This window comes from Salarias fasciatus, chromosome 18 (assembly GCF_902148845.1).
Source record: "Salarias fasciatus chromosome 18, fSalaFa1.1, whole genome shotgun sequence".
Lineage (NCBI taxonomy): Eukaryota > Metazoa > Chordata > Actinopteri > Blenniiformes > Blenniidae > Salarias > Salarias fasciatus.
This window is the reverse complement of record NC_043762.1, coordinates 19,826,871-19,850,137: the sequence shown is the minus strand read 5'-3', so window position 1 is coordinate 19,850,137 and position 23,267 is coordinate 19,826,871. Positions and strand designations below refer to the sequence as shown.

Genomic DNA, 23,267 nt, shown 5'->3' with positions numbered 1-23,267 from the left:
CATAAAGTGAGACTCATATCGTAAAGCAATCCTGTAATGACGTCACATTTAGTTCTTACTGACGGCTTCTTAAAGGGTGTCGACCTTTGATGCGAGTATGAAAAACAAACTGGAAACAAAAGTAAATAAAAACATTTATTGACATGATTACTATCGTATTAAACTTTAAACATATGCAGTTTAATAATAAATCAAGAAAGTGCAGAAGAATGGAGAAAAGAGAGAAACTCTGGCAACATCACAGCAACAAAATAAAACATGAAATGAAAATGTCATTAGTGCTCTGATTCAGGGGACTAATGAGGGAGAGAGTCTTCAGTTACACCACGAATGTGTCTCCTTGACGATCATGCTGCCTCGTAACTGAAGCAGCAGGTTTCTGAACCCTCTGGCCTTTTGGTGCAGGTTCAACTCGGGCCGTTCTGCTGTCGGCTCGCTGGTTTCCATGGTTACAGACGAGCAGGGGGTAACTCCCTCACTCAGGCCTGCTTCTGCCTCGCCGTCCAGGTCTTGGCTGGTGTTGCAGAGCACCTCTGTGTGGCTGATGCCGCCACGCTGCCGGCCGTTTTCACCGCTGAGACGCTGCTGTTTCGCAGAATAAAGCTCAGGAGAGTCTTTTCTTGTCCTTTTCTTCCTGCTCTTCTTCCCGCTGGGTTTGTTTGACGACTTTGTGACACATCGGAGATTCCTTACGAAAAAATACGCCACATGCACGTTACCTTACATTCAAGTAAATGCACTGAAGTGCAAGTGCTCATACTGAAACATGGAGAAAAATTATTGCAAAGTAAACAGATGAGATGCCTAATGGAAGGATTTAGAAAATCTGCAGTTAAGTTAAACAAAAATAGCATTTTACATTCCTGGTGCTGCAAATAGAAGATTGTTTTGTAGAACAGTGTAAAACACTATGAGACTACAGGAAAGGGTGAAAATGGAAAATGAGTGTTTTTATGTCTGAACTCGAGTTGAGCTGAAGTCACTTCTGAAAGCTGGATTTTTGCGTTTCGTTTGAAGACATTACCTCTGGAGGAAAGGATGCGGCCTCCAGCAGCCAGGTGATTCCTCCACGTCCACATGTTTGTCAAACTGAAGCTGACTCAGAGACTTCCTGGCAAGATAAAGTGGGGCAGCAGTCAGTGGAAACACTGTTAGTCTGGGTCACCTTTGTTAACACACACACACACACACAAACACATACTGAAGCTCACCGCCTTAGGTTAGATCCCCTTCTGGGCATCCATTTCTTCAGCAGAACCCACTGGTCACATGTCAAAGACGTAGGATCTGAGGAACAAAATTGAAGTTTTTAGGATGTTTAATCTATTACACACTTTTTTTCGGTTCCCATCAATGTGTACATGTTGGTGAAAAGTCCTGATGTGACAACAACGTACTGAACTGACCGTTGTCGAGCGGTTTTTCTTTGATCGGTGTTTTGTCCGTCACTGCGTTCCTATAGAGCATCACACATCCTGGGCAGAGCATCTTAGGGGTGGCCGAGTTGAGAACTGAAGGTCCGGAAGCGATGCTGCTGCAGGTTGAGGCGCTGTCTTCATCCGACTCCTGCAGTCCGCTGTCAGACACTGTTCCAGCCACGCCTCCTGCATCCTCGGCATTGTGCCCGACACCAGCAGCCCTGGAGATGAGGTCTAGGAGGTCACACTCCTCCTCCTTGGTTGTATCGATGGCACTGTCAGCAGCTTCGGGTTTGGACGTCGCCCGTTTACAACCTCTCAGTCTTTGCTGGAGCACCTCTTCATCTGAGGAGCTACTCTGAGGGCTGCTCCGCGTGCTGTTTTGGCGCTTGAAAGAGCTTCGAAGATTCATTGGGGTTTTTTTTTTTTTTTTTTACTTCAGACAATACTCAAATGCGCTGCAAAACAGAGAAACATTAAAAAAAAATCCATAAAGCACAGTGATGAGATGATGAAAACAGAAATGATACAGCACATTCTACTAATCATCTCGTGTGGAATGTGACATGATTCCATTTTTTTAAGAACAACCCATAAAACAACATTTGGACAGAGAGTTTATCTTCTATCATTCTACCAAGCCGCTTTTCTTTGTTGTAACAATGCTTACTGCCCATAAACACTGATTGACACATATTTAAATGCTGCTCCAGCTGTCAGGAATACGTATTTGAGGGATGAATAATAGAGCTGAGAGTACATGAGTTACATCCATGAAAAATAAGCCTGATTTTCTGATTGAAGTTAAGAGAAACAAGCTACATGGTCAACACTTTATCAGTTAAACAACCACACGTATGCAAAACGATTGATGAAGAGCTGTGCGGCTTTAATCCGAATCAGCCTTTAAAAAAAATAGTGAACATTTTTTTTGCATTAAATAATCAAGTTTTAACACGAAATACGTAGACTGGTTATATGGGGAATAGCTATATTTGGGCAATTTGTTAATGAACGAAGTTGTAGCGGATACATTGTTTAGGGTTTTTGAGGTTCTTTTTCACTATTTTTTTGAACGGCTGATTCATATCACGGGGATTAAAGCCGCATAGTTCTTCATCAATCGTTTTGCAGAAGCCTGAACCCACAGATGGACGTGTTTCTTTAAAGATGAGGACTGCAGTGTTGGCTGATCTGAACTAGTCCGTGATCGATCAGAAAGCTGAACAAACAAAACCGGAGCGACTCTCCAACACGGCGAGTCCCCGAAGCGGAGCTACTTACTCGGATCGGTTGTCTCGCCGCCACAACTTTAACGCGGCGCTCCGGTTCGCGCTAAAGCCACCGGGGAAGAAGCCAAGCAGCCACTTGGGTCGTTTTTAAACCTTCATATTTCACTGTGTTGGGCTCGCGCTCAAATTCCCGCGTTTACGTGCTGACGTAGTGACGTCGCGGAAGTCGAGGGTTGCCAGATCTGATTGACAGCTTCCAGCACAAACCGGAGCTAAATCCTCTCAACGCAGTGACATGGGAGCCCAAACTGGTTTTTCCACAACCAAGCAGCCGCTGCAGAGTTTCCTGTGACAAATTAAAAAAAATATATATTCGATTGTCACTTCTGGAGGGAATTTTTGAAGGTTCCTCCCAGCATTACACGTTATCTGTGTATTTATGCCCTTTGTTTTCATTTCTGTTCAATTTCAGTGAGTGAACAACACTTATCAATGGCCTGCACAAGGTATTGAGGACAGAGGTCACATGTGATTACAGGACTTTGAACACAATCACTAAATCAGTCAGGTATTCATGCAGCCTGCAGTGACAAGCCGGAGGGGGAGTGGAAAGCTTGAAAAGCTTTTCAAAAGGAGTGGTGTTTTTTCAGTCTCTGCACCCTGCAGTTTGGTTTCTGTCGGACTCGGTGAGACACAATCCACAGAAAGGGACAGCAATGAGGAAATTGGCAGTGTTTGTGCTTCTGCTGCTGGCCGCGGCGATGAAGATGAATGCTGCCGCAGACACGAGCAGTGGATCTGGGTCAGAAAATCCAGGGCAGCAGACCAAAGAAGCTGAAGCCATGGACTCCGCTCCACGAACACGCACTGATTCTTCAGCTTTTTTAGGTCACTTGCTGGTGGTGCCAATGGATGGGAGTCACTGGGTGGGCGTAAAGGCCATCGCCGAGGAAATGGGTCGGCGGGGGCACAGGGTCACTGTGGTAATCCCGGAGGTCAACATGCGAATGGGCCCCGGAAAACATTACCACACCTTGACCCATCCGGTTCCTTTTGACCAGGCTCATTTAGACACCGTGATGTCTGAAAACAAAGACATTTTGGAAAAGTCACCTCCTTCATTCTTGGAAAAAGTAAAGAAAGGATACTCACATTTCCAGAGAATTTCAAATATAATCCACACCACTGCAGAGGGCCTGCTGTTCAATGAAAGCATAATCTCACATCTGGCACAGCAGGTGAGTGAACACACACAGGATCAACATATTACCTGTCAGATCTGATGCAACCTAAGCTTTGAAAAACCTGTAACACTTGATACTGTGATATGTTGGTGGAGAGTGAACAGAACGGCAGAAAGTGCTTCTGGATGGATTCATATTCAGTGCTGCTTTCTCTTCCAGTCAGATTCTCATCTCACTGTGCATCTGTTAAATGTGTTTCACTAAAGCATAAAAATAGTCAGAGATAAAGTGCCAACAACACCAAAATGTATTTGTGCTATCCAAAAAGTCAGCATGTCGATATTACTGGATATCACAGCACACTGGAGGAAACCATGGATGTCATTCATAGTTTACACAGAATTTCAGCAGGTACTAATGAAGGTTTTAGTCACAACTATATCACAGGTAAATTGATCCCCCACACCCTGTTTTTTCTTTGCTTCCTCTCACTCTTTCACTCAATAGGACTTTGATGCTGTACTGACCGACCCCATGGTGCCTACAGGCTCATTAGTTGCCCGCAAATTAGGTGACTTTTCTTCCACTGGACTATCTGTGTGCTCGTGCTATTTTATATGTTCTCTCTACTAACAGTTACATTATTTTCAGGTCTTCCCACCATTAATTTGCTGAGGGGTATTCCCTGCTCCATGGATATGATGGCTGCAGGCTGCCCGTTCCCACCCTCATATGTGCCTCGGTTTTTTACTGGATACACAGACAAAATGACCTTCAAGGAGAGAGTCATCAACTCTTTGGTGAGGTCAACACTGGAGAGAAGTGCAAATCCTGAGTTTTGCTGTTGCATTTAGTAAACCGTACCTGCAGATTCTGCTCCAAACTTTCCATATTTGTTTTGTCATTATTCACTATGAACATTCCCTTTTAAAACTCACAAAGAATGTTCAGTTTGAATAATTAAGACATTGTCTATCCTCCTCATTTCACCTACATGTGACCTATATAAACCTAACCTGCACGTATGCCAAAAGTGTCTGACTTGAGTTGTAGTGCTGTTAAAGTTTAACCTGTTTAACAACCAGCCACCCTCTTTACTCATTTGTTTACTCTTGTGTGCCCTCTAACCTACAGGTCGCTTTAATGGAACCTCTGATGTGCAAATTTCTCTTCTGGCGCTTTGATCAAATCGCCGCCCAGTTTTTAGGAGAGGATGTGGGCATAAGACAAGTGCTATCAGAGTCTGATATCTGGCTGCTTAGGTAACATGTACAGACGGAATTTATTGACATTTTTGGAGAGGAACACACCAGCGCATACACTATTATTTGTTGTTGTGAAAGCCGCTCACAGAGGGAAATTAGGTATATCTCCACTGATATTCTGTCTAAACAGGATTGACTTCACCCTGGAGTTCCCTCGTCCCCTCATGCCTAATATAATAACAGTTGGTGGAATCAACTGCCATGTCCTAAAGCCTCTTCCTGATGTAAGCCCCAGAGATAACTTTTCAAAATCCATTGCAATGCAGGTAGATGAACACAAACTGTGATTCATGTATGTGCACCCATGTTTGGCAGGAGTTGGAGTCGTGGGTATCGGGAGAGCATGGCTTTGTGGTTTTTACTCTGGGAAGCATGTTGTCTGAGCTACCACAACAGACTACATCTGTCTTCGTAGAGGCCTTCAGACAGATTCCACAGAAGGTACGGAGTCATATAGAAATACAAATCATAAGGGATGAATCAAGGCGAGGTCAAATCAATCATTGTTTTACAGGTCATATGGAGGTACACTGGACCGATTCCTGAAAATCTACCAGAGAATGTGAAAATGATGAGTTGGGTGCCTCAGAATGACCTACTAGGTCTGTGTGTTCACTGAAATACAACCTTGAATATGGCGTATGTTACTCTGAACTGACAGAAGGGGATTCTTTTTGTTGTATGTTAGCGCATCCTGGAGCTCGGGCTTTCATCACTCATGCTGGCTCACATGGTCTGTTTGAGGGGCTGTGTCACGCGGTCCCAATGCTGATGGTGCCAGTTACCGGGGACCAGCCTGACAACGCCCACAAGATGGCAAGCAGGGGTGTGGGAGCTATTTTGAATATCATGTCCGTAACGACAGAAGACATCGTTGAAAGACTGAACGAGATCATCAACAACACCAGGTGAGGGGTCATAGTCTCACCTCCATGCATCTAGGTTACAGTTCACGCTTTTTGTTATTCATGCCATAAAACCGGTTTTATCTTTTAACCCCTCCCATCAATGTGTGTGTCCAGGTACAAAGAGAACATACAGAGGCTGTCCGCTATTCATACAGACCGGCCTGTTGATCCACTCACCCTCTCAGTGTTCTGGACAGAATTTGTGATGCGACATAAAGGAGCAAAGCACCTCAGGGCAGCTGTTCACGACCTCAACTGGTTTCAGTACTATTGTTTGGATGTAGCAGCACTGCTGGCCACTGTAGTGGTGGTTTTAGTGATACTGACAGTAAAATGTATGAAACTATGCTTCAGAAAACTGAGCAGAAAAAGGAAGCAGGAATAGAATGTTTGTTTTTCATCTTGATCTTTGTACGGGGGGAAAAAATATAATCACAACCTTGAAAAAATGAGGATGTCAGAAAATCAAGTGGCATGGTGAGCAAATAAACTTTTAATACACTGAAAATACAGATTATTAGATTCCATTGGGTATGATCTCAGTCCAATAGACAACAAAGAGCATTAGTGGCCACCCTTCTTAGGAGGGAACAGGGTGTATTCAACAGCCAGGGCAACGGCAAACGCTGCAAACCCCCACTTGAATCCTTTCAGCAGAACGTCAGACAGAGTCACAGCACGAGCAAAGCCGCCTGAAAACCTCCATGCCTCGTTCCTGCAGAGGGCGACAGGCGGCGGTGTCAGACACAAACTGACCCCACAATTAAAGAAACATGACAGACTGCACTACTGAACATACAACTCGCCAATCAATTCCTTGATTAATATCAGTATCGGAAAATCAGTACATTGAAGTGGTGCTTTTTAAAGAAATCAAAGTGCAGATACGTCTCACAAGGGAACAGATATACAGACCGAGCCCACGGATCCTTGAGGCCCCTGGCTGCCAGCCTCTGCTGTGTGAACTCCAGCGGCGTTCCCTCAATCTTCCACTGTTTCCAGTCTGGCATCGACATCTTGCTGTGGCCGTGGTCACCACCCATACTGAACACACACACACACACACACACACAGGGCAGTTGGTTATGATTTTTATTTGATAAGCCTTTAGCTGAAGAAACGACATTTGAATCTTAGTGTAGTTTGCATATTTTCAGTGATTGAGATACAGCAAATACCACTTATTATTCAGCACCTTCAGAATCCAGAAAGATCTGTGTGTTTTTGTCAATGTATGATTAAAAAACCTTTTGTGAGGAATAAAAAAAAGTCACAAAAACAAATACCTTTATCATTGTTGTTTTTTTTAACCATTTACAGACAGAAACCTGTACCTCTTTTTAAAACTTTCATTCATTTTTCACATAGCTGCAGCCCATTCCTACAATAAATCTGATTCAAATTCAATTTCCAAGAGTGTCAATAACATTAGAAAACATATAAAACTATTACAATTCAACAACACAGATTGGCAATGTTTACGATGCTTTACATAGACACTGATCAGACATGTTCAAAGTAAATCTTCCAAATGAAACATCACAAAAGCATGAAATCAGCACTTGCTAGGAGTCTTATTTGTCAGTTTATAGCTACATTATTTACTCTGATCACTGATTGTATTATCTGGTAAATTAATAGATGTTGTTTTGTCTTTAACGCTGCTAACAGTTAGCATCGTGCTAACCACTGGCAAACCACTGTTGACACGAGGCGGAAACATTTACTGTGAGACGTGTTGTTTGCTCGCGTTATTTGTGCTCCTGTTGTATTTTAACATTTAAGAAATTAGAAGAAACGCGTGAATTTAGCTCAGCAAAGCGTTCTTACCTGAACCGCTTGTTGTGACCTCTGGTGCGACGGGAACTGATTACGACAGAGCGAGAGGTTTACGGCAGAACTACGGCACCGTGCTGGGGACAAAATTCTCTCACGTTTCCTCACATTACAAAAATACACAATAAACTAAACAAACGTTTTCAGCAGCAGGGTCATGAACTTTATTTATTAAGTAAACAAACATGGAGGAATACAGGTGGACATATTTGAATTCACTTACTTACACAGCGTCGTGCATAATGACCACACAGACCATGTTAGTTCACTTTATCAGTACAAGTGTTTTTCTGCTTTTCCTTCCCGTTTATTGTGAATATTTAGTATTAATGTATCTACTCTAACAGAATTCTTAATACAAGTACTTAATCTGATTTGTGTTTAGTTTCAGCAGTTTATACATGTAAATTTAGAAATTATTTTGATTGTAGTGAAGATGGAAGACATGCTGAATTTCAAAGTATTTATCTATCTAGCTAGTGGATGTTTTTAGATACAATGCCATATTTGGATAAAGATTAAAGGAATCTGCTGTAATGACATTTTAGGAATCAATCTTCAACTGAAATATTTCTTTATGCATCCAGAGTTTTTGTGACATTTATGAGTAAAACAACAGCTTTCATAATGAAAATCATTTTAATTGCATCAATAAAAATCAGTTTGCCATACAAACACTGAATATTTGCTATGCAAACACCACATTTAGGAAACGGAAATTAGCGTGTGGTCAGAATTCATTCAGTTGCTCTACTTAGACAACTGTCTGCATTACAGTTGTATTACAAGTATTTTCTATGTTTTGAAAAGTTCCCTCGGGGATTAATAAAAGGGTTCCACATAAACATTAAGTTTATATGGGTTAAACAAAATCACATTTCTGTAGAAGATCACAAGACTCAAATTGTTGAGCTCTTACAAACATTCGGTTCAGAAACACCAACCTAAATTAACACAGAAAAACCGCTGTGTATCAGTGTGTCAATAATTTCTTACATAACAGTGAAACAGTGCATCACACTAATGTTGTTTCAATTACATACAATCATTAAACAGATTTAATAATAAATCACACACCCCATATGGACATTGTTTTCTTCAAGTCAATATCCCATTACTCATAGCCAGCAGATTTACACAGCAGAGACAGGAGCATGTTGCTCATTAGCCTGTGATGTGTTTGTGTTGTCTGACTGTGCTGGCTCACCCACTCACACAGTTTTACTTTAATCGCACTTGTCTTTACATCTAGTGTATCGTGTCCCTCATCAGGCGCAGCTACAACGAAGATGTTGACCTGCCATTCTACTGGGAAGTGGAATACATTTGCAACAGACCCAAAATAAAGTGTTTATTAAATGCTAGTTTCATGTTTATAGTATAGGTTCAGATAATTTTCCTCATGTGGTTTGCGGATCTTGGTGGCTTGTACTGTTGATAAGTGAATTAGAGTTTGCTTTTTGGATCGAGCAGTGTCTTCAGGGCATCCAGGTTCTCCCCTTTTGGAGCCTCGGACCATGCACTGTGGTCTGGAGATAAACACAACAAACACAGATTTCGTTAAACACAGCCGGGCAGCTGTTGACAAAGAAAATTACTTGCTAAAACGATGTAACATCAATGCGATAAATAAGTAATTAAACTTTTAAATGCTGTCTTACCTGGTACCTCCCACATGGAGGGGTACAGACTTTGTCCTGCATCAACTCTGAGTGTAGCTCCAGAGATGTAGGAAGCAGCAGGCGAGAGCAGGAAACAAACCACGGATGAAATCTGAAGAAATACAATAAACAAATGAGAAGGAGGATTGAAAAAATTAAAAAAAAAAACAGTTGGGGGTGTGACACCACAATACAATCATAACTGCTAATCTCAAAACACAGGCGGAACTGGTGTTATGGGCCTGTTCTGTCTTATTAAGTCATGGTATATCTGTTACCTACTACAACCAAACACAATGTAGTGCGTAGTTTTTGATCAAGAATTTCTAGCAATGATAAAGCTACAGTCTCCACTTTCCTTGGTGCGTAAAAGCTGTCACGATGTGGTTACACACCTCTTCAGGTAATCCCAGTCGTTTTGCAAGGTTAAACGATGACGACATTTTGAAAATGTGTGGCCCGAGCTCTTTGTAGTTCTCCATTGCAGTTTTTGAAAAGATTGTGCCCTGTTACCAAACACATACACAACCGTCAGTAAAGCACATAATTACAAGCAACCACCCAAACTCACACGCTGTACATACAGGTGCAACGGCGTTGACCCGCACTCCAGACGACGCCCACTCAACGGAGAGAGTCTTGGTTAAGTTGTCCACTGCTGCCCTTGCTGCTCCCGTGTGGCTGTAAGCAAGAGGACCAAACCGTTAGTGGAAAAACACGTGTCAGTCAGACCATACATGTGTAAGCTATTCATGGTGGTTCTTACGCCATGCCTGGAAAGCCTTTCCACATGTCAGCGATGATGTTGATGATCACGCCGCCATGCTCTTTCATCCACGCCGCGTAGACTGTGTGTGGAAGAACACCAGCCGTGTGAAGGTTGCACACGCTGGAATAGTGTTAAAATGTGTGCTGGCCTACCCTCCTTGCAGCAGTGAAAGGTTCCTGTCAGGTTGGTGTCCACCACCGCCTTCCAGCCTTTGGAGGACATGTTTTCCACTGGGCAGCTGAATTGACCTCCTCCGTTGTTCACCAAAAAGTCTATTCGGCCGTGTCGCTCCAACACAGACGAGACCAGAGTCTTCACCTGATCCAGAATGGAGACCAAATGATTAAACCACGCACTGAAAACGCTTCTTAATCAGCAGGAAGCCGTGCCCACCTCATCCTCATTGCGGATGTTACAGGGAAAAGCTGTGACACTTGCAGGACTGGAGGGAGGGATTTTATGTCTCATTTCTTGAGCTGCTGCCTCCAACCTTTCAGTCTTCCTGCTGGAGATCACCACATTGCAGCCTGAGGACAAAACATTTCACACAATTAAATGTAGAGTGGTGAACATCACAGCAAGAGCCATCCAGAAAGTTTAAAAAGAGTCAGTCTACTGGCTTCTTCTTGGACAAGTTAAGATACCATAACTTGAAATATCCAGTAAATCCGGTAACTATCAATACAGTCACACTAAAGGTTTTGCTGCTATGACTCAAGCAGAATTGCAATTTGAATTCTGATGATATTTACAGTCCAGCTAATACTTTCAGTGAGATCGATCAGAGCGTCTTATGGGATGAAAACACATTTGCTCTTTGCAAAGTAGGAGTCTCACATACTTCGCAAACTGTATTCATTTATCTTCATGAAATGGCAAGGCAACATCACATAAACGATGTTCCTGAAGATAAGCATCAATCAAATAAAAAAAGTGTGTGTGTGTGTGTGTGTGTGTGTGAGAGAGAGAGAGGGAGTTTCAGGAGGGAGATCAAGCCACCACAGTACTGAAAAGACTGAAAGCTAGTTCAGATAAATTAAAGTGTGTGATTTTATGGAGGAGTTGTTGGGGAGTGTGTTCCAAAACCACAGAGTTGATCCTCAGAGCAGTTGCTGTGCTCTCCTGAAGTTCAGAGTAGTGCGACATGACTTCAGGATGTGTGTCGAAGTTCACATCCTTGCAGTCACTCAGCTGCAGCTCACTGTCGTGTTTCTGCAAACCAAACACACGAAAAAGAAACGTCTCCGGGTTTTTCCAGCACGACTCACCGAGCTCCAGCAGCTCTGCGGAGATGGCTTTACCGATACCGGTCCCTCCGCCGGTAACTATTGCGACTTTATGCTTGAACAAGCCAGGTCTGAACACACTGGCGGCCGCCATGTCTGTTTGTGAGCCGCGGCTGAGGAGCAACCATCCAGAACAGCCTCACCGGGGCGGAGCCGGAGGCTGCTCCACACACACAGCGCCCTCTGCTGGACAAAGCCGAGGTATAACACAGCGCTCTCTGGTGCTGAGGTGACGCATAGCGTCCCCTGGAGGACAACGCATGCAATTGCACCTTGGAATCATGCTCTCACTCTTTTGTCGTGAAAATGATCAAAACATGTTTAAAATGAACAACCATAGAGTCCTGGAAATGTAGTATCCCTAAAATATGTAAAATGGGAATCTAAAAACAATTTTTTGGAGTGTCAGTATCTGTCCACATTGATTTGAAGACCTTTGTCATACATTACAGCAGGAAGACACTTTTTATGAAAGTTCCCTTTCACGTTTGCAGCTTTTTTGAATCAATATACTTCTGTCATTCTTTAAAAAGAAATTTCCCCATGCTTTGTGTGATTTTTCTGCACAACTGCTTAACATTTTTGCACTTTAATGAACGTTTTATAGTACTCTCTATGGCTAGTATTCTTTTTACACTTCAAAGAACAGAAGCAAAAAAAGAAATAACATAACCTTATGTAGGCTCTAAGCTCTAAGGATGCTGTTTATTTTACCAGATGTGTCCAATAATATTGAGAGCTGCCCTCCTCTCGATATTATTCTACAACCCCTAGCAAAACGTATGGAATCATCAGTCTTGGACGAGCACTTACTCAGATACTCGTATTTTATTCTGTTGAACAAACTCAGATAAAAAACATGAAACAATAATAAGGTTTTTCAAAAGTGCGACTCCTTGGCATTCAGAAACACAAAAAGAAACAAAGAAAAAACATTGTGCTAGTCAGTAAATGTTACTTTTATAGACCAAGCACAGGGAAAAAAATATGGAGTCACTCCATTCTGAGGAAAAAAATATGGAATCATGAAAAACAAATAAAAAAACAATCAAAACACATCATTAGTATTTAGTTGCACCACCTCTGGCTTTTATGACAGCTTGTAGTCTCTGAGGCATGGACTTGATGAGTGACAAACATTATTCTTCATCAATCTGGTGCCAACTCTCTTTGATTGCAGTTGCCAGATCATCTTTGCAGGTCGGAGCCTTGCTGTGGACCATTTTTTTCAATTTCCACCACAGGTTTTCAATTGGGTTGAGATCTGGGCGATTTGCAGTCCATGACATTGACTGGATGCGTCTTTCTCCAAGGAATGCTTTCACAGTTTTTGCTCTGTGGCATGATGTATCTTGGAAAATGATTTCATCATCCTCAAACATTTTTTTCAACTGAAGGATAAGAAAGCTGTCCAAAATGTCAACTTTTGCATTTATTTAAGATTTAACCACAGCCATCTCTCCAGTGCCTTTGCCTGACATTCAGCTCCATATCATCAAGGACTGTGGGAATTTTGATGTTTTCTTCAGGCAGTCCTCTTTGTAAATCTCACTGGAACGACACCAAAGAAAAGTTCCAGCACCATCACCTTGTCCAATGCAGATTCGTGACTCATCACTGAAGATAACCTTCATCCAGTCATCCACAGTCCACCATTGCCTCTCCTTAGCCCATTGCAGTCTTGTTCTTTTCTGTTTAAGCATCAGTGATGGCTTGCTTTTAGCTTTCCTGTATGAAAATCTCATTTCCTTTAGCGATTTTGCAGTTCTGTCACATACATCGAGTCCAGCTTCCTCCCATTTCTTCATTTGTCTTGTGCATTTTCTGTTTTCAAGGTGTGATAACTGCACTGTTTTTAACTGCTGACTAACAAGCAGATGTAATCTGAGGCAGGTGCCCAATTAAGGAAAGGAAATTGACTAGAGGCGAGTCCTTATTTTCTACTCGAAACGGAGTGATTCCAAAAATGTTTCCTCAGAATGGAGCGATTCCTTATTTTCCTGCACTTGCTCTATAAAAGTAACATTTAATGACCGGTACAATGTTTTTCTTCATTTTTTAAGTGTTTCTGAATGCCAAGATGTTGCACTTTGGAATGACCTTGTGATTGTTTCATGTTTGTGATCTGAGTTTTTTCTACAGAATAAAATGTCTGAGTGTTCGTCCAAGACTGGTGATTCCATACTTTTTGCTAGGGGTTGTATAAACCATAACAATCACCCTCTTAAAATTCCACTTGATCACAGGAAGAGGCTCTTCTCTACTTCACATGTTGCTCAAGCAGTGAAGTAAAACCTTCAAAATCTTCAGGGGAAAAGCTGAATTGTTTCTTTGTCACTACAGTGTGCAGCAGTTTGAAATGACTGGTAGTTCAAATTGCTCTAAACCATTGGAGAATATTTTCCTTTCATTGTAGTGCCACACTAACTTAGTGATCCTTAATCTGTTCATCACAACTCAAATTAATATTTGCTTCCAACTAGTATGTATACAGATCTCTCTCCACACCGTTAGCTTCGGGTTACTGACACTAGTTAATTGTCACTAAAACTTGGGATACAGTGCTCATCACTAGAAACCCCCACCCCCCCAAAAAAGTATTCCCATCTCACCTCACAGAAATCCTCTGATCAGGGCACGCTGAGCCATGATCAAGGATGCACAAAGCTGCCAATCAGTCTTGTTCTAGTGTAAAGTGCTGAGGAATCAGGTCACTTTCCATGCAGCTGGATTATGAGTCCAATCTCTCCAACCTTCAATATGTACACCTGCACTGACAATGACAGATTTGTATGTTCTAAGAAATCTCATTTGTAAGGTCAGTGCAATTTACGAGCGCGCACACACACACAAAAAAATAAACTAATGTAGAAAGACACAAGAACTCCGCTCCAGACCGTTTTATTTTTGGATGTTGAGGCCATGTCCCGGTCGGTTAAATTATAGAAAAAGTCCCAAATCCACCAGCGACTGTGCCGCACTGGTTTACTGGTCCTTCAACTCTTTCAGTCTCCTGATTGCAGATTTTACTGTGACAGCGGACGTTGTGCTGCAAGAAAAAAAAGAAAAGAAAAAGATTTTAAGTTGAATACAGGTGAAGAAAGCAGCTTCATAGAGCAGCTTAAGAGAAACATGATCCTGCTTTATGTGTGTGGAAACTGTGTTGCTCCACTTACAGGACGGATATGATTTTGGCAAAAAAAGCAATGACGACTGGCTTGCACTATGAAATTTTACTATATCTTCAATCAATAACATTTTATTCAAGCATCATTCGGAATAAACTGAAGGCAGTTTCCCCAATTAAATGCAACAATGGAGATGATCAGAAGGCGACAAAATCCACTGAGGTGTGAGTGAAAGCAATATTAACCATACTACTATCAGTATGACTGTACAATTTACTTTGAATAAACCATCACAACAACAGTGTAGAATACAGCTTGACGTTAAAGCCAAAAAAACATACTTGTATGTCCAAGCACCTCCGGCCACAGTCTTCCTGCAGGACCCACAGTGCCAGATACCAACAGCCCTCCTCTTCATCTTGGTCTGCAATTACAAAAAATAAAAAGGTTCAACAAGATATCACATTGGCTTATGTTAGTGTCAATGAAAATCCATTGCATTCTGTTCCTGTAAGAAGGAAAATTTACATTTTTAACTTTAAGTCACCACATTGTAATGAAAATAAAAGAATTGTCATCGACTAAAGAGCAATGTTGTCTTGAAAGAAAATGTGTTTTTGCCATGTGTCTTTATATCCTAGAGAAACAGCATTCTAGCTAAACTTAACGCATCCAGGACTCCGAGTGAAGCCTGTGTTTATCCTTACCTTGCCACAGAAAGAGCAGGTATATTTGGCGTGCTGGGAGATTTCAATTTTCTTGACCATCTTCCTCAGCGAAGCACCATAACGGGTGCCGTATTTACCCACGATCCCCACCTTCTTGGTGCGTTTGGCCTGAGGAAAATAGAACAGCATGAAAATTAACAATACAGAATGCAGTAAGAAACAGACAGGCCTGAATGACTCAGTCAGTTCGCCTCTTTGCTGATCATACGTACAGGGGTGGCCACTTAGGATCAGCTGATTTTAAGGTTGAAGGCTGATTAACTTTGTCCACTATTAGATGAAACGTGAATACACGGTGTGACACGATCTAACCAGCAACTTTATGCAAGCTTCTCCAGCGTTAGCCACATAGCTAGCTCAACGAGCTGCGTTTGACCTAGAGGCGCAGTTTAGAGGTTTAAGAGAAAAATGACGGGTATATAAGTGATAACATGTATCGACTTTACACAGAATAGTGCGCATTTCGTCAATTCAATGGAACTAATGTGACACTGCCCGCCCGGTTCAGTGCTCAATGGCGGCAGCCATTTTTATCAACCGGGCATGAAAACATCCTTTTTATTACTACATCAAGCACCGCATCACGCAGATAGTGGTCATGTCTGAAGAACACCGTCCCCGCAAACCGCCTGGGTGTGTGTTTATAACGATAATAGCTGCAGATGAATTGGATTGACGTGGATTGTTAGTGGATCATTTCTGCTCACCATCGTTTCAGAGGAGACGGAGGTCCAAAGAGGAAATCCTCAACGCGCAGACGCGGCTTACCAACTTCCTCCCGGTGCATTATGGGATATGTAGTTCTAATATAATTAACCCTCACGATACAAATGGTATTTTTTATTCATTAAAATATAACTTAAAATTGTCCTCTAAGCTGAAAATGTAACACATATTTGTATCTAGTAAAATTAAAAAGGAAGCAAATTAACCCGTTACCAAGGACGCTGTGCAGGCACGGCGCGTGCGCATTCCGCTGCGGATGAGAACATCCCGCAACTCGGGCTGACATGAAATGTTTTTCCACTTTCTCCCTCAGGATGCGGCCTTTCTGGTCCGTGAGCACATAAGTCGGTGAGGATATTCTTTATTCACACTCACGTTTAGTGATATACAATGAAGCTGACACGGAAATTGGTTCTTGCAAAGGCCAAGGCCTCCGACTTAGAGAGCGTGAGGAAGCTGAACTGCTGGTGAGTGTTTACCAGTCAGCACAAACGCAGTTCTGTTGGTCTGTTGGTAGTAAGATGCAGATTTATGTTATTTTTGTATCGCTTTTGCAGGGGATGCAAGCTGACAGACGTGAGTACCCAAACCTCTTCTGCTCGTCACATTTTGCACTGGACTACTCAGTCTGAAAAGTTTGCTGTTCTAATCCAGGTTTAATTAAAATGCGTGTGTATTTCTAGATTTCTATCTTCTCTCAGATGCCCAACATTGAGGTGCTGACACTGAGGTCAGTTTGTTCTTGCTCCCCATCCAAAATAAATCGGCATGGTACTGTAGTATCTGTAGTTATTTGGGATGATCACTGACTGCTGGATTTTTTTTCTGTTTGCAGTGTAAACAGCATCTCATCGCTTGCTCCTCTGTCCGGCTGTCTGTGTCTGAGTGAGTTGTACCTACGGAGGAACATGATCCCATCTCTGTCCGAACTGTCCCATCTGCGCCGGCTGAGCCGTCTCAGAGTGCTCTGGTTGGCTGAGAACCCCTGCTGTGGGACCGACCCCAGCCGGTATCGACTCACTGTGCTGCGCTGCCTGCCTCGACTGCAGAAGCTCGACAATCAGGGTGAGTGTTTTTCCCTTTGAAACAGCTGACATTCCGATTTCTCAGGTAAAACACTGATTTGGTCCTACTTTACTTTGTGTGTTCAGTAGTGACAGAGGATGAACTTGCCCTGGCTCTCGTGGAGGGTGAAGAGGTCACCACGCCACCAGGGAGTTTCCAAAACCAGCTCCCCACCAACGGTCTGGCAGAAACGGAGACCGAGGTCGATCCGCTCAACTACAACATGCAGGAAACCAAGTGCGTACTGTTGATGTAAACAAATCACACAGAATTCAAGTTTGTTGATCTAATAAATGCTTAGTAATGCCAAACATATAACTGTCGTCATTTAGCAAAATCAGAGAAGAGTTGGGAATGAAGCCCCTCCCCAGAGACAAGTTCTCTCCTTCCTCTCCATCAACCAGAGAACAGAAATCAATCAAGGTACAACTTCTTCCAATAGTTTCCACCTGACATGTAAAAGTATTCAAATGGTGCTGGAATAACTTTAATTCTCATTAAAACTGAGTGAATTCCGTTTCCAGAGACACACTCTGGACGCAGTGCTGCTGCTGCTGAGGGATTTGGATGAGGACGAGCTTCACATTGTGCACACGGCGACACAGAACAGACTTCAGATCTACACACTGGACTCACAAACGCTACAGGATTCAACGCCAACGCAGAAAACCGTCGACATTCAGCCCTGATGTGTCTCCGCAATCAGTGCCAAGATTTTACTTCAGTTCACTTGCATCACCCATGTCACATTTTTCCACTTCACCTCTTTTATTGTGATTTGCATTCTATTATGTTTTTTTCTACAAAGATGTCCTCAAAATTTTTTTATTTTTTTTTTTAAATCAAGATCAAGCGAGCTTTTGCCCTTCTGCTCTACGGGAGGTTTCTGTCCTCCCTGAGCTCGCCTTTGGACACCTTCAAATGTGTTTCTGTTGCATAAACACGTACGACACTACTTTACGGATCGTATTCTTATGTATGATTGGAAGAAGAGTCCGACATGATTACATATGTGTTTTAATCCTATGCGGAAAGACGATGCTCCAGCTGCGCGCATGTAAACAAAATGACATGCGGCTGACGTGCGCGCTCCCCACAGTCCGCATGCGGAGGGAGCCGCGCATGCGCAGTGCACGAAATAGGCAGAGAATCCTCGAATATGTCTTTAACAAAAGAATGTATGTTTTGCTGAATGTAAATATTTCTGCGATCAAATAAAATACATTAACTTTTTAGTTGCTTTTATTTACAAAGATGTCAGAAAAAGTATCTGTCAGTGTTCCAATAGGGGGAGTGACAATTCCCTACTTACTTGCATGAAATGATCACTTTTAACAAAGTCTATCAGGGTGGTTTGTGTCATGATAGCCAGGTGTAATGAAAAGCCTCAATAATGAATAAATAGACAATCTCTGCTGGAAAGTACACTTTATATGTCTGCTGCCTCTTTTCCTCAGTCTCCCTCCTCATTTTCCAAGAAATCCATCAAAGTGCTCGCTTCCACCGCGACGGTGAGGTACTCCACTCCGTCTGCACCCTGCGGACAGAGTGACAGCAATGAGCAACAGGACTGCAGCTGAAGTGGCTCAACCAGATTTAGGATTTAAAAAAAAAAAAAAAAATTTACCTTTCGGGTTCGGATCAGTTTGTGGTCTTTAAACTCGGTCAGCTGAGTCCTCAGGGTGAGGTCAGAGTTCACCAAGAACGCCTCACGACAGCGCTGGTAGAAATCTTGGAACGACAATCCTGCAAGTAACATGAAACGTAAACATGATCCAGCCAAAAAAACAAAACGGAAATTATTAAAAGAAAAAAAAAAAAAAAGCACTTCAGTTGGTTAAAAATGTACCTGTGTATGAAGGATTGTCTTTGTTTTCCAACTGGAAATTAACCAGTAGTTTAAAGATCCCCCTGCAAAAAAAAAAAATGACATTAAACAGGATAGTCTGGAACAATGTTTCTTTAGTGTAGCAGTTTCAAATGAGACGCAAGCTCAATTCTTTTAAGCTACTAAATTCATCTTTAACAGTCACGACCTGCTGGATTCAGCTGGATCTGGGATCCTGTGTGACTGTCAAACACTGCAGCGCATTATCGGACTGATCCACTGATGAATTCAGATGAGATGCATAGAAACCGGCGCATCAATCCAATCACTTTGTTCAATTTTGATGTAAGCAGGGCTTCTCTGGATGTATCAAAACCAATCAACAAATACAAGTTTACGTGAGCGCAGCCACCTCGGAGAGAAGGGTACCTTGCATTGGGCGTCAAGCTGCGAAGCACGTGTCTGAGCGAGGACAGCGCCAGAGCGCCGGTTTGTTGCACCAGGAGGGAGTTTTCGTAGGACGTCTCCTCCGTGTAGTGCTGGAACGTCACGCACTCCCACCACAGCCAGTTGAACTGGCTCTGTTTGAACTGGTCCCAAACTGGCGGCACACAGGGAAACAGTCAGAAGTCAGGACGCACGTTTGGATCCGACACACTGCTCTGCGATTTCTAACACAAACACACACACACACACACCCAGCGGTGCGTTGATGTGATCTAAAGAGGCCACCATGTGCAGGTTGGGCAGCGACGCCAGCTGCCCCAGAGCACTCTGGGTCTTTTCTCCTCGTAGCATCGGCCCGTCAATATTGTGGATGATCAAATACACGTGCAGGTCAGGACCTGGAGGGACGACGGAGTTAAAATACAGAAGAGATGTGACTTTTGTTTAAAGCAGGGATTCACAGATGGACTTACTGTCTTTAAAGGTCTTCATGATGAACTGGATTTGGTCTGAGGGCGTTCGGAAAGTCCCCTCATGCTCCAGAACCTCACATGTCAGCGCGTTTAATATCTGTCCAAAAAAAACCACAATAATAAAATCAAATCTTACCATAGAAGTCACTCACTGCTGTATTATAAAACATCATGTTCACATTTTAATAAATACTGACCGATTTAAGAGTGATTGAAGGAAAGAATCCATTCACCACGAGGTGGATTTCTTGAGACAAATGAGACACTCTGAAGTCCTCCAGCAGAGCTTTCTTGCTGCCCAAACCGTAGACGAGCACGCTGAAGCCCAGCCTGTGCGAACACGGCCACAGAAACGCCGTCACGTGGCAGAAGCAGAAACACGAAGAGACTGTGCGACAGAATTCTACAACACTCACCGTAGCTGTAACATCCACTTGCTGAAGTGCTTTCGGTGACTGTTGTGAAGCTGCTGGATCTCTTTGGAGTAGCAGGAAGGCTTCCCTTCTAGAAGCTGGACCAGTTTCTCCTGGAAGAGACAGAATTGAGACGAGCTGACCCTCGCCTGTCTAACCTGCGACATTCATTTTCCCAGCTGTGTAAACAGACCCTGTCCAGCTTCGGGGTGTGTAGTCGCTGCAGGGTGCGGTCGGACGTCAAGACTTTTGACGTCCCGTGGGCTTCGAAGTACTCCTCGGTCATGCTGGGCTGGTTCACAGCTTCCGGCGCGCTCTTGCTCTTCTTGGAAGGGGTCTTGTAGAGAGCGGCGGACAAACCTTTACTTGGCGTTCTCGGGGTCTTCGCGTTCTCCTTGTCCTCCTTCTTGACTTTCGGCTCTTCTTCCAACCCGTCCTCGTCCTCGTCGTCCTCAGACTCGGAGGGCGACAGCTCACTGTCGCTGTCTGACCGGAGACTCGGCGCTGAAAGCATCGATGACAGGTGATGTCAAGTTGTGGTTTTCTTTAATCCACACTGTAAAGCTGCTGTAACTACAAGCGAGACTCACTTGTGAGTCGCTTCCTGAGTCGATGTGGTGTTGTGGAGACAAACTCAACCTTTTTATTCTGTCATTAAAAAAAGCAGAAAAACACAGATCAAGTTACAGGATGCAATGTCAGGACTTTTCATTAGTCAAAACATTTCCTCTCACCCTTTTCGGTGTCCTGTTTTCTTTTCTGTGGTCTAGAAAAAAAAAAATCACCTGCATGAAAATGGGTCCAGATTTTAGGACACAAAACTAGTAAGCTTGTTTTACTCACTGCGTCCTGTTCGAGACGGGGTGGACGGTTCAACGCTCGGCGTCGAGCTGAAACTCACGCTCTTCCCAGGCGTCCGGGCCAACTCGCTCGCTGTGTGTGAGCGCGCAAAATTCAAGTGTGTCCCTTATTATCTAGTTATTCAATGCAAGAAAGATCGTGTGTGTGTGTGTACAGGACTAAAAACACACAAGGTTCTCACCAGTTTGGGCCATACTGTGTCCACGTCTGGCTTTCTGAAAAGTGAATATGGAGGATCCCGCCACTCTGGACAAACCATCTTCATCTTCTGTAAAGTACAGATTTAACTATCCAGCAACTGAAGAGCAATCGCTAGTATTTTATACAAAGTCCAACATCTCCACAAATCCTTGTTACAGAGCAACAAAAACATCTATGCATGTTGACGGGTGAAAAATACACTGGTGATACTCTGCACTGTTAAAGCGATACTTCAACATTTTGGCAAATGTTATAATCCGCACATTCACTACGCTGTGGAATATTAATGCAAAATTACGAGATTGAGTGTTTTTTGCGAAGATTGCTGAGACGGAACTACTTACTAAACATGGCGTCTGGGCGTAGTGATCTCAAAAGAAAAAGTAGTTCCCAGTATTTGCTTCAGTGTCGTAACGCTACAATATTATTTGTTGGTGTTCCACAGCTTAGTGAATGTGCGGATTATAACGTGTCCACCAAAGTGTTTTGGGGTTGTTGGATTGTGTATTTGATGAGTTTGACGAGAGAACCAAATGTACCGTCCACTTCCATTATGTCCGCCATGAAGCTCTCCTCAGACCCACCGCTGAATAAACAACAGCTCGCCTTCACAAAAAAAGTAAGTAGGCTGTTCTAAATGACTAGGGAATTGCCCTAAATGGGCCAATTTGCCAAAATGTAAAAAAAAAGTATCGCTTTAAAAGAAGCTTTTGCTTGCTGATGTGTCCTGCTGGGATGGCAGTGCCTGCACAGCCTGGTACGGGTCATAATGGTACAGGTCATTATGACCCCTGCCCAGGCCGCTTTTTAAGGATTTGTTTTGCTTAATGCTGCTCTTCAGAAGATTCTTAGTAACTGATGTAATAGTGACCACACCTCAGAGAAAGTATAAGACAGTGATGGATGAGAACCGCTTCGGCTTTTTCACTGACAGACTCTGAACTGTGTGAATCTGCCCCCTGACTGGGCATCTTGTAATAAAAGACATGCTTTCTGCTGGACTTCGGCTCCGACTGATTTCATCCACACACACACACACACACACACACACACACACACACACACACACACACACACACACACACACACACACACACACACACACACACACACGAGTCCCCATCCTTCACCTTCTGCGGTGTGTGTTCCCAGTGACTGGATGTAGTTCTGCTCATCCAGGACTCCGTTTCCACTCCCATCATGCTCTGCGTCCTCTCCGTCTCCACGCCGTGCAGTCAGGCTTTTAAATGTCACCATCTTCTGGACATGCGTCCCGCTGCTCTGCACTCCTGCGCGCGCGCGCGCACACACACACACACACACACACACACACACACACACACACACACACACACACACACACACACACACACACAGGTCAGATACAGTGAGAAACACACTGATCCTAAACTAGCTGTGTATTTGTGCCAGTGTCCACACCCTCCGGTTTGTCCAAGATGTGCTCCAGAACGTCCCCATCTCCGACGAACTTCACCTCCAGAGCGCTCATGGCTACAAACACAGCACGAGACAACAGCTGGGCTAAAGTCGATACGAACAGCACGAGCGCGGCTCGCGATGCTAGTGCAGAGATGAGAGTTCCTCCAGCAACTCACTCAATAACCTCACTGTTTCACCAAGACGCTGCCATCATAACTTTTATAAACGAAGATCCCTGCATCGCTGCTGTGACAACTTCCCGCGAAATCCTGAAGTCTTTACACCACGTGACAAGCGAAAGGTCAGACAGCGGCCAATCAGAAGGCTGCATTCTGTTCAAACTACACTTCCCAAGATGCACCCGGTAAAGGTGGTTTAAATACTTTATATTTTACAAA

At 43.3% G+C, this 23,267-nt stretch overlaps 7 protein-coding genes across 8 annotated transcripts; 2 read left to right on the top strand and 5 right to left on the bottom strand.

The window, feature by feature from the left end:
* Positions 1-190: 190 nt before the first annotated feature.
* LOC115406072 (uncharacterized) lies at positions 191-3,477 on the bottom strand. Its single transcript, XM_030115966.1, has 5 exons — positions 2,703-3,477; positions 1,407-1,876; positions 1,212-1,287; positions 1,025-1,111; positions 191-688 (listed from the first exon to the last, which is right to left on the bottom strand). Exons 2-5 carry the CDS (start codon positions 1,828-1,830, stop codon positions 316-318), a joined length of 960 nt encoding a protein of 319 aa, XP_029971826.1. The 5' UTR covers positions 1,831-1,876; positions 2,703-3,477; the 3' UTR covers positions 191-315.
* LOC115406064 (UDP-glucuronosyltransferase 1-1-like) lies at positions 3,300-6,515 on the top strand. The gene is made up of 9 exons (XM_030115955.1): positions 3,300-3,888; positions 4,342-4,405; positions 4,486-4,634; positions 4,969-5,096; positions 5,230-5,323; positions 5,415-5,540; positions 5,614-5,701; positions 5,788-6,007; positions 6,122-6,515. Exons 1-9 carry the CDS (start codon positions 3,367-3,369, stop codon positions 6,390-6,392), a joined length of 1,662 nt encoding a protein of 553 aa, XP_029971815.1. The 5' UTR covers positions 3,300-3,366; the 3' UTR covers positions 6,393-6,515.
* Positions 6,481-7,895, bottom strand: LOC115406081 (NADH dehydrogenase [ubiquinone] 1 beta subcomplex subunit 3-like). Its single transcript, XM_030115978.1, has 3 exons — positions 7,838-7,895; positions 6,923-7,051; positions 6,481-6,722 (listed from the first exon to the last, which is right to left on the bottom strand). Exons 2-3 carry the CDS (start codon positions 7,048-7,050, stop codon positions 6,572-6,574), a joined length of 279 nt encoding a protein of 92 aa, XP_029971838.1. The 5' UTR covers position 7,051; positions 7,838-7,895; the 3' UTR covers positions 6,481-6,571.
* A 568-nt stretch (positions 7,896-8,463) lies between these two features.
* LOC115406074 (peroxisomal trans-2-enoyl-CoA reductase-like) lies at positions 8,464-11,660 on the bottom strand. Its single transcript, XM_030115968.1, has 8 exons — positions 11,542-11,660; positions 10,667-10,800; positions 10,426-10,591; positions 10,271-10,352; positions 10,089-10,185; positions 9,900-10,010; positions 9,505-9,616; positions 8,464-9,372 (listed from the first exon to the last, which is right to left on the bottom strand). The coding sequence occupies exons 1-8, from the start codon at positions 11,651-11,653 to the stop codon at positions 9,290-9,292; spliced, it is 897 nt and encodes a 298-aa protein (XP_029971828.1). The 5' UTR covers positions 11,654-11,660; the 3' UTR covers positions 8,464-9,289.
* Positions 11,661-14,444: 2,784 nt separating this feature from the next.
* Positions 14,445-16,172, bottom strand: LOC115406080 (putative 60S ribosomal protein L37a). The gene is made up of 4 exons (XM_030115977.1): positions 16,123-16,172; positions 15,395-15,523; positions 15,029-15,111; positions 14,445-14,608 (listed from the first exon to the last, which is right to left on the bottom strand). Exons 1-4 carry the CDS (start codon positions 16,123-16,125, stop codon positions 14,545-14,547), a joined length of 279 nt encoding a protein of 92 aa, XP_029971837.1. The 5' UTR covers positions 16,126-16,172; the 3' UTR covers positions 14,445-14,544.
* Positions 16,173-16,405: 233 nt separating this feature from the next.
* Positions 16,406-18,014, top strand: LOC115406078 (cilia- and flagella-associated protein 410-like). Its single transcript, XM_030115974.1, has 7 exons — positions 16,406-16,608; positions 16,699-16,717; positions 16,825-16,871; positions 16,977-17,206; positions 17,293-17,443; positions 17,539-17,629; positions 17,731-18,014. Exons 1-7 carry the CDS (start codon positions 16,532-16,534, stop codon positions 17,893-17,895), a joined length of 780 nt encoding a protein of 259 aa, XP_029971834.1. The 5' UTR covers positions 16,406-16,531; the 3' UTR covers positions 17,896-18,014.
* A 204-nt stretch (positions 18,015-18,218) lies between these two features.
* On the bottom strand, positions 18,219-23,132 carry LOC115406061 (origin recognition complex subunit 2-like). 2 transcript variants are annotated; one of them, XM_030115950.1, is made up of 16 exons: positions 23,046-23,132; positions 22,870-22,941; positions 22,560-22,718; positions 21,410-21,496; positions 21,211-21,300; positions 21,102-21,133; positions 20,958-21,015; positions 20,561-20,871; positions 20,371-20,480; positions 20,152-20,284; positions 19,955-20,051; positions 19,733-19,879; positions 19,464-19,635; positions 19,056-19,117; positions 18,834-18,952; positions 18,219-18,743 (listed from the first exon to the last, which is right to left on the bottom strand). In XM_030115950.1, the coding sequence occupies exons 2-16, from the start codon at positions 22,937-22,939 to the stop codon at positions 18,660-18,662; spliced, it is 1,731 nt and encodes a 576-aa protein (XP_029971810.1). In that variant the 5' UTR covers positions 22,940-22,941; positions 23,046-23,132; the 3' UTR covers positions 18,219-18,659. The 2 variants fall into 2 exon arrangements, with proteins under 2 accessions (XP_029971810.1, XP_029971809.1); XM_030115949.1 differs by having other exon boundaries at positions 22,870-23,130.
* Between the last annotated feature and the right edge of the window lie 135 nt (positions 23,133-23,267).